Source organism: Typopeltis vanoorti, chromosome 18 (assembly GCF_054136105.1).
Source record: "Typopeltis vanoorti isolate ZY-2024b chromosome 18, IOZ_Tvanoo_1.0, whole genome shotgun sequence".
In the NCBI taxonomy this organism is placed as follows: domain Eukaryota; kingdom Metazoa; phylum Arthropoda; class Arachnida; order Uropygi; family Thelyphonidae; genus Typopeltis; species Typopeltis vanoorti.
In genome coordinates this window covers 69,263,980-69,277,716 of record NC_143566.1, presented here as the reverse complement: position 1 = coordinate 69,277,716, position 13,737 = coordinate 69,263,980, and the positions used below count along the sequence as shown (strand labels likewise).

General features: G+C 34.5%; 1 protein-coding gene across 3 annotated transcripts in view; it reads right to left on the bottom strand.

The window, feature by feature from the left end:
- Positions 1–13,737, bottom strand: part of Vinc (vinculin) — a 274,672-nt gene that overhangs the window by 154,726 nt on the left and 106,209 nt on the right. For all 3 annotated transcript variants that reach the window (XM_090408245.1, XM_090408246.1, XM_090408247.1), the window contains exons 8-9: positions 9,770–9,962; positions 424–569 (exon numbers count right to left, since the gene is read on the bottom strand). In XM_090408245.1, the coding sequence (XP_090264371.1) occupies positions 424–569; positions 9,770–9,962 (339 nt within the window). The remainder of the gene's footprint in view (positions 1–423; positions 570–9,769; positions 9,963–13,737) is intronic.

The following is a 13,737-nucleotide window of genomic DNA, read 5'->3' as shown; positions in this document are numbered from 1 at the left end:
TCTTTTCAATATATTTATTTCATTTATACCTAGATGCAAGCACTATTTTCTCATTAAGGTTTCTACTTGTTAAATTGTGATCAAGTAAATTCTCTTATGAAGTTTACAAGGATTACAAATTTAACAGTATGTTTACTACAGCTAGCATTCAATATAAGTCTGATATGAGAATAAGAAATTATCTTCTGTGGTGGGTGGAAATAGAGGCAGCATTTCATATTATTTTGTGAAGGTCTATATATGTTATGAGGAGACTAGTTTAAATTATCAAATGACTTACCATTTAGCAAACTCTGCTACTTTTTTTTCTGAAGGACAGATAGTTATCTCCTTGGTTTTACTGTATTTAATATGTATGCATCAATTATGAGAGTCTTAAATGCTACATATAATTAAGATACTTATTTTGTAATAAATACTTACTTGGCCTTGATGACACATGTCTGTTAATTGTCTAGTGAGACTGTCTACTTCACCACAAATCTGTTGAATTTCTGCTCGATAATGCACTGGACAGGCTTCAGATATTTTCCTTGCTTCTTCAAGAATCAGCTGAATTGCATGCTGACCTAAGCAAATATAATATAATCCAATAAAGAAATTATATATTATATATACAGGAAAACTGCGTTTAATGCAAATTCGATATGCATGATAATCAGTTAGCAGGTTTGAGTGAAATGATACTATTTCCCACTTTAAGCTAGTGATTAATCAGTTAACGTGATTTTTTACATTATGCGAAATTTTACATTATGTGAAATTTTTTGTTGCCAATCTGTAGTGAAGGGAAAAGCTGGAAGTCATTAAGAAACATGAAAGTGGTGCTAGTAATACAATGACTGTGTGAGACCTGGGATTCAGCAAGTCAACAGTTTGAACTATATTAAATAAGAGGAAAGAATACAAAGAAGAACAAGGAAAAGTTGCTACTGCTTCTTGAAGCATGCAGATCACCCAAAATAGGAGCTATTTAATAATCGAGATGGAGCATCTTCTATCACTCTGATTGAGGATTATAACCAAAAAAGAATACCTCTTAGTACAGGGAATATTTAAGCAAAAGCTCTCAATATTTTTACTTCATTGAAAGAGAACATATTTCGAGAGGAATGTGAAAGCTTCACTGCGAGTTTAGGATGATTTGACCATTTTAAAATTTGAACTGAACTGCATAACGTAAGAATAACTGGGGGAATCTGCTAGTGCTGATAAAGATTCTGCAGCCAAGTTTCCTGAAAAATTGCAAAGGATAATTAGGACGGTGATTATGTTGATCGGCAAATATTCAACATTGACAAAGTTGGTCTCTTTTGGAAGCGTATGCAAACAAAAACTTTCCTAGCTAAAACTGAAGTATCTCTACCAGGATACAAAGTATCTAAAGATTGCCTTACACTTTTATTAGGAGGCAATGCAGAAGGCAACTTTAAACCCAAGCCTATGTTAGTTTATTGTGAGCAAAATCCAAGATCTGACATTATTGAAGAAATCAGCACAATTGGAAAAGAACTTGGATTTAATGAACTGGATAATGGACATGTGACAAGCTTGCTCGATTCCCATTCAGAACAGTTAAGCAAGAATGATCTTCAACTAGAAGAACAGCATGCATATGAAGGAGAAGATAATAAGGAGTGTGAACAAGAGAATGTTATGACTAAGAAGCTAACTGCAAAAGAACTTGAGCTAGTTTTCAATCACATTGATTATGATAAGAAAATTTTGTTTGATCCTGATATGAAACGAAGCTTCGAAGTCTGCCGAAATCTTGATAAAGCGATCACCAGCTATTGCAAACTGTATGACAAGGTGAAAAATTCGAGCATGATTCACACATCGTTACTTAATTTTTTTGTAAAAAAAGTAGCAAATGTTTATTCATATGTTTAGACATTAAATAAAAATTTAAGCAACTGATTTTTATTAACTTTGATGATTTTATCCTCTAATATAGCTTATACTGTAATTTGTTTTCCAAATTTACACTAGCTGATGGATGAATTATAATTATTCCTATTGTTTATTGTATTCACTTGATGCGACTTCGCTTAGAGTGCATTAATTGATGGATTAATTAATTGCATTAAGTGAGGTTTCCTGTATTATTCAATGCTCACTATAGCCAACACCAGAATAATAAATTCATTCACTATAACAAAACTATTCTTCTAAGAGAAATTTAATAATACAATCTGTTATAATAACAAAGTATTCCCATGATTCCTATAAATTTGCTATAGTGTGAAATTACTGTAAAAATAAAAACTATGAAAAATTAAAATTATGAAATGGCTTATAGCAGTTTATAGTTATTTATATATAAAATGTATATAAATCAATTATAATTACAGTAATCCCTCGATTAATGCACCTATATACATCTTAAAAATAAATGTTACAGATTTTAAAAATTTTCTATCTATACATTTTTATAGCTAACTATTTTAAAAATTCACTCACCACAATGAAATAATTTAGTTACCGATTTAAAACATTTTACAAAGTTATTTTTAATGGCATACTACACTACTTCCATGTACACTATGTTCCAAATTTTTACCGCCAAAATTTATGTCGTCTGCTATAGTACACCCACAGATTCAAGACCCTTTGACACTTCTGTGCATGTCACAAAAAGGAGAATCCATTCCGATAATAGGGTAATCAATCCGTCTTCTGGGATAAGTTGTTTATTATTACACGTCAAAAAATTAACTTCTCTTTTATGATCATTGTAGTTTTTAAAGTGGTAACTATATTGTTTGTATAACAGTTGGGAAATTTTATCTATAAACACGTGATTTTGCATGTTGGCGACCAATTCGTACGTCTTTCATTTCTTTCTCCAATTCAATGATAACGTCCAAGAGTTAATTAAATCTCATCCGAAGAATTGAGTGATTCCAACCTGCTAAATTTAGATGCACAGCAGGAAGATCCCGAAGAATATGAGGAAAATTGAACCATTGATAGTCAGCCAAAAGAGATTTCACAGAAACAATTTGAAAATATTTTTCGTACAATCGAAGTTTTTAAGCAGCAATGCTTAGAAGCTGATCCTGATGAAGAGAGAAGCAGTAAAATTTGCAAAAGAGTAGAAGAGGCAATAGGGCCATACCATCAGTTGTATGAAAAAAAAAAAAGAAACAAAATACTGCCAAACTATGTTAGCTCAATTCTTTGTCAAGAAGTAGAATAATAAATTTATATTCTGAATATGTTTTATTGTCTTTCCAGCCTCATTGTTTTCCTTTAACTAGATCCTGAGACATACCCTAATTCTTTTATAAAAAAAATTAAGGGTCAAAAAAGAAATCTGAGGAACGAATTATACTTTTTCCCATAGGTTATTATATTCGATTAGTGCGTTTTCGATTAATGCACCTGTTTTAAAGAACGCATTAGGTGCACTAATCGAGGGATTGCTGTATTTATCCTTAAATTTAATGTCTTAGACAAAAAAAAATAAAAATAAATAAATAAAATAACTTCTTACTCAAAAGAATCTCTCACTTTTATAGTGAGACAAAAAAAAAAAAAATAGAGACCAAAGAAATAGTTTGTTATTGACTAGAAGTATTCCAGAAATTATTACACTAGCTGGATTCATTATCATGGTGCTTGCTATAGTAAGTGGACTCTACTGTTCTAAAGGTTAACGTAGATAAGGAAATAGTCAATGCAATTCACATTTATCTTAATGGGAACAACTGCATTCCATACGAAAGAAGACTTTCACGTGAATTTTAAGAATGTAATTGTTTTCTTCTAAAGTTCAAATATTGGGCTTTAAAGAACCAGCTATATACAGTAAGAAAAAAGAAGAAAAATTTGATCAAATGTTGACTGCAAATACACCTAAAAACAGTCATTATGTGATCACAATACTAACACCCCAAACACAAAACATTCCGTGGATTCAAATGGAAAAGAAAAGAAAACTTCCAATGGACACTGATATTAACATGAAGCTGTATGAAGCTTAAAACTTGTAAGATGCACTGACTGAAATATAGACAGTGCAGCTATAGAGATATTTACTTGCTAGCAAGAGATCTGATTTTAAGAAATATAGCTTACGTGATGTCATCATCAACAGCATAAATTTTCTGGTATATATATCCTAAAGGTGATGATATCAGATATGATAATCTAACCCAATTAAAATTTTATGACTAGTTTCTGATCAACTTTATTCAAAAGTGCTCTACTGTTTGTCTTATCTCTGATAGTGTGAGCCCATATATTTCAATCTTCTGTAGGAATAAACTTTTTTGCCATTTTTACTTAAGCATTTGTTTGGCCAACCAATAATGTTTTATTTCCTATTCTGTTTAAAAATTATCATTGCATCTTAGATGTGTTGTTGTTGTTATATGCCATCAAATCATTTTTGACTATTGGCGATCCTGTGAACAGAGACTCTCCATCACACTCAGCCTCTTGTGCTTTCTTTCAGTAATTTTAGGTTCAAGTTGGTAAGTTCTTTCATGTTGTCCATCCAACTCTTTTGTGGTCTACTCATTCCCTCAATCTTACCCAACATAACTGCCTTTACCAATGATTCATCACCTTGCATAATATGTCCAAAGTACATCAACTTCTGTTTAGCAATCATCACCTCCAAGAAGCATTCTGTCTTTATTATTATTATCTGAGACCTCCAGGGAGTCAAGGTCTCATTGAGGGAGGCTATAAATCACCTAAACCAGCTGTTGGAATGTTGAATATGAAGAAAGGTTGAGAAGATGCAATTTACAGAGTCTAGTGAATAGGAGGAAGAGGGATAATATGATAGAGACATACAAGTTGATAAGGGATTGTTATAGGATTAACACCAAAGAGATTTTTCATAAAATGATAGGAGATTGGGGGGCAACAAGAAGTCATCCCTGGAAGCTGTGTAGAGGGTGTGAGCAAGGGGCTGCAAAGCAATTTTTTTTTGCCTGGATAGCTGTGAATGATTAGAATGCATTGCCTGAGAGTGTGGTGTCTGCAGAGGATTAGAATGTGTTTAAGGCAAGGCATGATGAGCTGTGTGTATGACAAAAGGGATCTCCTAGATGAGTCTGATTCCTTGAGGTCTTAGAATAATAACAATATATGCAGAAATTATACTCTTGTTTTCATTCACATTTTATTATTTCTAAATTTATTTTAAAAAATAATTTCACATTTATTTTTGCAAGCAAACAAAAATCTCTGCAAGAAGTATATTCAAAAGTAGGTACTTTACATAATAAGAATAAGTGACTTCATTATATGTTGCCCTAATATCTCATAATGCAAAATACAAATTATAAGATGTGTTCATTGCTTTACATTATGGTGTCATTTCTCACACTGGTTTTTAACTCCTACAGTCAAGTCAAGTGTTTTCATTATGCTAGCTACTAGCAATAAGGCATTTGAAAAACAGAATAGATATCATTTGCTTAGATAAAAATTCCCTTCATCACAGTGAGGTAAGACTACTGTAAAAAATGCACCTCCATTCACACGCGTGCGTGCGTGTGTGTGTGTGCGCGCTTCACTTGAACAGTGAAAGTCAAAAATCCATCAGACTAACATGCCTCAGAAAAGTAGATCTACTGTCTTATTTCTTTTAATGTGAAGTCAGTCCCAAGATATTAGCTGTTTAGATGTGAATACTAAAAGTGTTCAATGTGTCATAATATACAGCCAATTAGAAAACACATGGTACACACAGTGGACTGTATGTTCCCTAATTATTTTATTTGTATTATGAGGGTGGTCTGAAAAGTTCTCGGCCTAACAATGAAAAGACAAATTTATAATTTCAAAATTATTTTTATTTTTCAACATATATCTCCCTTAAGAATAATACATTTATTCCAGCGATGCTCCAGCACCATTATCCCATCCCTGTAGTGGTTTTCAGTAAGATCTGCAAAATACCCCTCTATAGCTGCAATCACCTCTTGATTCGAAGAAAAACGCTGACCAGAGAGGAAGAGTATTAGTTTTGAGAACAGATAGAAGTCAGAGGGAGCCAAATCTGGGGAATAGGGTGGATGTTCCAACAATTCATAGTGCAGATCCCTTAATTTTCCCATTGCCAAAACACCTTTGTGGTCAAGTGCATTGTCCTGATGAAAGATGATATTTTTTCTTCTGCAAACCAGGTCTTTTCTCAAGAATATTTTCATCTAGTCTGGTTAAAAGATTGGAATAATATTCCCCGGTTATTGTCTTACCCTTTTCAAGATAATTAATAAACAAAATGTCTTTAGCATTCCTAAACACCGATGCCATGACCTTTCCTGCTGATGAAACCGACTTTGTCTTCTTTGGCACTGAACAACCGGCTTCTGTCCACTGTTATAACTGCTGTTTGGATTCTGGTGAGTAATGGTGAATCCAAGTCTCATCCATAGTAATAAATTGATGCACAAAATCAGTTTTATTCTTTTAAAATGCTCCAGGCACTGTTCAGAGATTTTCATGCGAGCGTGTTTTTGATCTGCAGTGAGCAAGCGAGCACCCATCTTGTGCAAAGCAGTTTCTTTTGCAATACTTCATGCAAAATATATCCTACACATTCTTTTGAAAATACATCCTACACTTTTGAAATGCCTGTAGTCGCAGCAATTTCATGCCCTTTGACTCGCCGGTCATCCAATACCATATTGTGCACTCGATCAATGATTTCTGGTGTTGTTACACTTTTTTGGATGTCCTTCATGTGGATCATTTTCAAGGCTGGTATGGCCACATTTAAACTCGGCAGCCCATTTCTTAATTGTCGAAAACGAAGGAGAAGAGTGCCCATAAACTTCTATGAACTTCGAATGAATTTCTTTTGGTGTTAAACCTTCTTTTACAAAGAATTTTATAACCGCACAATACTCAATTGTATCCATTTCAAGGGATACAGACAACCTTTTGCTTCAGACAGTTGTATAAAACAAACTACTTGATAGAATGACTTGTTATTTCACATGGATGCTTATGACAGATGTATCAACTTAGAAAAAAAAAAAATCTTGCCAATAGTGTTGCCATTTATGGTCAAGGTCGAGAACTTTTCATAATCCTCGTATGTCTATTATTTGGCTTCTCCAGGTTTGAATCGGTATGTAGAATATACTGTATAGTCCACACAGTGAGATATATATTCACACAATGATTAATCTGCTTCATACAGTTGTAGACACCATATAGTGCAGTTTACAGAATTCTTTTGAAAAGTCCCCAAGAAATAGGAGAGGTCAGGATGGGGGGTAGCCACAGACACACTTCATTGTTTGAAGTTTTCTTTGACAAATATGCATTAATATTTCATGAGGAACTCAAATAGGACTGCAATATTTGGAGAAACAAACTACAAAGTGGAAGATTTGTGAAGAGAGAGAGAGATGGCAAAACTGATCATGATGTTAAGTGTAAGCAAGATTTAAAGCAGGCTAAGTTCTTGATGCAAAAGCAGGTACTGCAGTAATAACAGAGAGTGATATTTAAAGGACTTAAATTATACAGTTTTAATTTATTGATGTTCACAACTAATCAGAAGATGTTTTTTGTTGATTCAATGAAACAACAGAAGCTGTTGTTTCATTGAATCAGAAGCTAAAAGAAAAACAGCTTCTGATTCAATGTCTATCACATATGTTAAAGCGGCAACCTCACTACAATAGTATACCCTTCCAAAATGGCCACTCAGTAACTCAACTATTTTATCTGATTCTGTCTCCTCTTGACCATCACTCATTAAGGATTAATCTTTCATAGTCATTCTTCTTCTTACATGTCACATATCTTGAAATTTATTTTTGGTTTTTTTCCATTAATTATATGCAAAAACTATCTCTATGCAAAATTTCAGCTTCTGATTCCCACAGGAAGTATGTAAACACTTCGAGTGAGTTTTCAAGCTATTTTAAGTCATTATCCTCCAAGTCTTCAAACCATCAATAGCCATGAACTCAACAACCAGCAACAATTAAGGGTTACTTAGTTGTTGCAACTTTTTGCTTAGAGATTAACAAAAATTAGGGCTAAAATAGTTCTGCCTATTCCCTTTAGCAGAACATATGTTTGTGTATTTGTTTTATACAGAGGGCTGCATGCTTTCATAATCCAAAGTATATAGAAGAAAGACCATTATAGATTCCATTCCAGTCGCTGAGCATAGGAATGAGTTCCTCCATAGCACAACTTGAAGAACAACAATATATTGCACCCTTTGATTGAAAAAGGCCTGCATTTGATTCTCATTGTTATGAGAGGAATCTTTATATGGGCTTTTTCATTTGAATGTGAATCTCATATCGAAGTAGCAGAATTTTTTTCTCCTGAAAACTCAGATTTTTCATCCCACATACAAGCAAATCAGCTTTCAGAACACACACAATTTACAAACAAAATTACTGTTGGTGGCGGTGATGGGTGGGGTAGATGATGTTGATGATAGTCGTGTGTAGTAGGAGAATTAGGTATATTTTGATAGTAGTGGAGGCAGATGTGTTAATAGGAGCGAAAATACAGGAGGCAAGGTTGAGATGGTTTGGTCATGTGATGAGGAGGGAGGACGAATATGTGGGAAGAAGGGTCATGCAGATGGATGTGCAAGGAAGGCGGAAGCGTGGGCGGCCAAAGAAGAGATGGAGGGAGCTGGTAGAAGAGGATTTGAAGATGAAGAACTTGGATGTGGTGACAGCCCAAGACAGGAAGGTGTGGAGGAGACTCATAGCAAACAGTGACCCTACTTAAGTGGGAGAAGCTGTAGAAGAAGAAGAAGTGGAGGCAGATGTGTGTAGCAGAGTAGAATACCCTTTCTTGATGAGTCCTTAGACCCTTCAAAAAAGACTCCTTGGAGGTGTCACGCAATAATAATAATAATAGGAACTTTTTCTATGTATTTTTCAGCTGATTCCTGAGATGGTCGTTCTTAGTCTACAGGAGAAACTCAGGTTTTTAATCTCATAACTCAGCAAAACTGACTCAAATATACATGAGTAAACACAAATAAGAACTAGTTAAAAGGTATAAACATCACCTATTACCTAGCATGCCAAAAGAATACATTCAATTTCAACCTCACTTCTGTCCAAGGATGGATGAATAGTCCTCCTTCTAAGCATTTATCATCAAAACTTGGATTATTTAGCCATCTTTTTGCTTGTTCTACTCTTTCACCAATAGTATATGCTGGCTGAGAGTTTATAAGTATTTTTAAATGCTGCAGGCTTGCCATAGATATATTATCGTATAACACATCTATCCTTAGGAGATGTGTGTTTATGGACATGCTTGCTTGCAGAAAGAAAAACCCAAGTTACCATAGAAAAAAGCCCTGCTACTTCAGTATGAGATCAGGTAATTCATCGTCAATTGAAAAGTCCTTATGAAAGTTCATTGCATCATACATTTGAACATAAGTCTTTCAAAAAAAAAAAAAAAAAAAAGGGGGGGGCATTTTTATTATTGAGTAGAAGACAACTGCAGAGGCTCTTATTATTATATTCAGAACACACGCAATTTACAGACAAAACATACTAGTTGTGGTAGTAGTGGTGGAGGTGGGCGGTAGATGGTGTTGATGGAGATGATTCGTAGTAGTGGTTCGGTGTAGTGGTTGAGACAGTTGTAGGTGTCCTCCCGCGATGAGTCTTCGGACTCCTTGGAGGTGTCAGGAATAATAATAATATATCTTTATACACACACACACAAAGAATGACATCCAAACATATGCTTAAAATATGAGTATAATAAAATTATTGATATCGCTGAAAAAAAAATTTACCTAAGCATTTATCATCAAAGCTTGGATTATTTAGCCATCTTTGAGCTTGTTCTACTCTTCCACCAATAGTATGTGCTGGTTGCTGAATACCACTATGTTCAACATTACAAATGGCATGATTTACAAGGTTACTTAGTTCTCGTAACTTCTGCCCTATTCCACGTGCTAATGATTGCCCTTGAGGTGACGCACCCTAAAACAAAATTGAACATTTCATAATATCCATTATTTTATACATAAATTAATATCAAAATTTTATTTTGGCTTCTTGAAGTTTATTTCAAGGAGGTATTTCAATGTAATAGTACCTGATTGATGATAATATTTATATTTAACACAATTCAGCATTCAATGATCATGATTTTATTTTATATTAGCCCCATACATGAGCGTCCTAAAAACCTATGACACAACAGTGCCATGTGTATGGGGGGGTAAGTAATCAGAAAGAAGAATAATGAATTTGTTGATGCATTTCTCAAAGATATGAGGGTTGGAATTGTTGGAGAAAACAGCATGCGGAAGACTGTTCCAGAGAGTAGAGGGAATGAATACAGAGGATGAGAAGGTGGGTTGATGAGCTTGAAGTTGAAGTGAATATGGATGTTGACCAGCAGCTGCTCATGTTCATACATAATTAGAAGAAACTTGAGGGATGGCAGCAGTGCCCATGGAAATACCTACATAAGAGACATCATGCAACAATAGAATGTCTATGGATAAGCAACTGGAGGAAGCCAATGAGGAATGTCATTAAGCAATTAAACAAGCAATTAAGCAAATTGCTTACTTTATTAGATATTATTATGATTAGCAGACCTCCATGGAGTTAATGACTCATTGCAGGCAGTTCTCCATCACACATACACACACAACTCACCAGATCATGACTAGAGTGAATTCACTTACCACACCTCCAGGCAATGCATTCCAACCACTCACAACTCTCCACACAAAAATCTACTTCTCACTCTCCTCATGCAATTTCTAGAATGCCCTCTTGTTCTCGCCCTGTCTTCACCCATTCTATGAAAAACCTGATCCACATTAATCTGGTAATAATCCCCTTATCAACTTATGTGTTGATCATGCCCCCCCCCCCCCACACACACATTTCTCTATCCACTAGACTTTGCAATTTGCCTTCATACTCTACATTCCAGAGACCATAAAACACCTTACTCAATCACCTCTGAACTGATTTCTATATCTCTTCATCCTTTTGAAAACCCAAATTTGTGCACAATAATCCATATGCAGTCTGATCAAAGCCTTATAATGGATTCATAACATCCTTACGTCAGTGTTTTCTGCATCATTCACTGTGCTGTCTTCACAATTTTAGCAAATGTTCCAAAATTTCAGGTCCTTATTTACCAACACCATAAGATCCCTCATCTCCTACACCTTCTCTAATATATCTCAACCAATCTTATACTCTGCATCCCATCTGTGCTTCCCAAACTTTAAAACCTTACACTTTGCTATGTTGAACTGGAAGCCCAATTCATTTGCCGATTCAGAAAGTCTATTCAAGACCCCTTGCAAGTCTACAACATCCATTGTACTCCCTCCACATAGTTCTTTCTAGCTTTGCATCATCTGCAAACAACTGTATCTCACCTTTCAAGCTCCTCCCAATATCATTGACATACAAATTAAACAGCAATGGACCCAAAACAGGGAGGGGAGACACCATTGGTGACTTTCCTCCCCTGAGATATCACTCTCCATACAAAACTCACCATCCATTACCACCCATACAAAAATATTCCATTACTTACAACAGAACAGATTCTTTTATTTTTTTTGCCATATCCACCACCTGCCAGCAATGAGAAGAGAATTTTGATTTTTATAATTAATGAATTAAAATACCATTTATGGAAGGTTAGGAAGCATGGTATTTGAAAACCAGCAATATGACACACACATGCTTTACAATATTGTATTGTGGATATTTTATTGTTCAATCAGATGATTTTTGTATTTAGAAAGAAGTATTCTAGGAGATATCAAATTTTTGACTAAGTGGTATAGACCACCCACATTATGCAATATTCACCAAGGGGAGATAAAATTATGTCTATTTTTACTATGAAAGGTTTTTTTTGAAATGGTTCCATCCACTTACTTCAATGTGGTCTTAAGGACAATTTCAGGAATGACTGAAGAGCAATCCCAGACAGAGGAGGCAAACTCAGATAAGGATAACTACCTGGGTGTCAGTCATCTTTGTGCTTTAGTTTCAATTGGGATTTGGTTGTTCATCTGCATGAACAACCTGGTGAAAAACGAAAACTGATAGCCTTTGGCTATATGATGATATAAAGAACTGAGGCCTTATGGACTCAGTCCTTTTCTTTCCCCTAATACTACCAGGCTCTATCGCATCCCTATACTAACTACTCTAGGCCTATGATGAACACCATTTACTTTTCACCTGAATATATTTAATTGTAGTTAAAAATGTGGAAACAAGCAATAAACTATTACAGGGTTTTACATTTGAAGGTAGCACAGTAATTCCTGTAATGGTGGGAAGTCAGGTTAAAACAGTAAAAATTGACAGATTTCCAATGGAATATACAGAGAACAGTAATGAAATTCTTATCCAGACATTCTTGAAATGGGGTAAAATCAGTAACACACACACACAAAAGGGTATATCAGGTGAAGATCCAACCTGTCCTTTCAGAACTTTTGCTTAAAGAGTGGGAGAACTGGTAGAGCTAATAAGAACAATGTATATATATCGGAGAGGCATAAAGAAGAGTTCCTGGATCTTCCAATTCAGTCTAGTAAAGACGGTGCTTTCAAACAAACTATACTTGGTAAAATCACAAAAAGTGCACAACAAAATCAGCCAGAAATTAGCTCCAGAATTCCAGAACTGTAGAGTCACTTTTGCAGTCAAATATAGATGGAACAACATTAGTTAAAATTACCAATAATGAACATAGTATTACAACTGAATAGATACAAGATGAAATGCACACAAATTAAACTGTTATACATGTGGAAACTAGAGAAGAAACAGAAAAGCATGTAAGACAACCAAAATAACTTAATATGCAGACAAGATCATCAAAAAGAAAAGATGAAATATGTAATAAAAAAATTGATTATAAACAAAAAAAAATTAAAAGAAGTGCTAAAAAATGGAACAAAATCTAAAAGAAAAAGAAATAATAAAAAATGTAAAGATGGAGAAAGTTGAGAATCATCAAATGAAGACTTCTCAGACTCAAATGTAATGTTTATGCTCCATCCAATGTTCCACTGGATGGAGCATAAACATTACATTTGGCTGTAACAACAGTGTTGATGTTGGAAAAAAGGAAGTTTGTTGTTGGGCATTATTTTCATTCATATTCATACAGAGTTGGTAGAGCAAATGGTCCAAGCCGAAAAAATGTTTGTGAGCAGTTTGTTTGTCATTTCTGTAAGTGTGTCCCAAGCAATGGACTATGAGGAATATTTTCATGCTAATAAAAGCAAGAGATACAGTTAAAGAAAAAATAATAGTTTACTGATTCAAAGTTTTTTCAGTAGAATTATCATCTACATGTTATCTACATAACTAGCTTCCAAATCAAGAATGACAGGCATGAAATTGAAATAATGGAAAGCAACTGGAAAACTATTTACATGAAGCAAGATACACAACTGCCCCTTCACAGATTGAAGACCTCATCAGGTTCAGCCAAAATCTAGACGTTAAAGACTTACCAGTGATATACATCACTAATCATATCCTCTCCTTTCTGCATTGCCTCATTAAATGTATGATGATTCCACAGGCAAATTAAACAAGAAGCTATAGGGAAACTAATGCTATGCCATATCAGGTTTTTTGTTTCTCCAAGAAACATACTTCTGCAGATATAAAGATATAAAAACTTTAGTTAGAGCCAACGGATAGATATTCACTTCTTTCCTATTGGAGCTTTGGAAGATTTAACAGG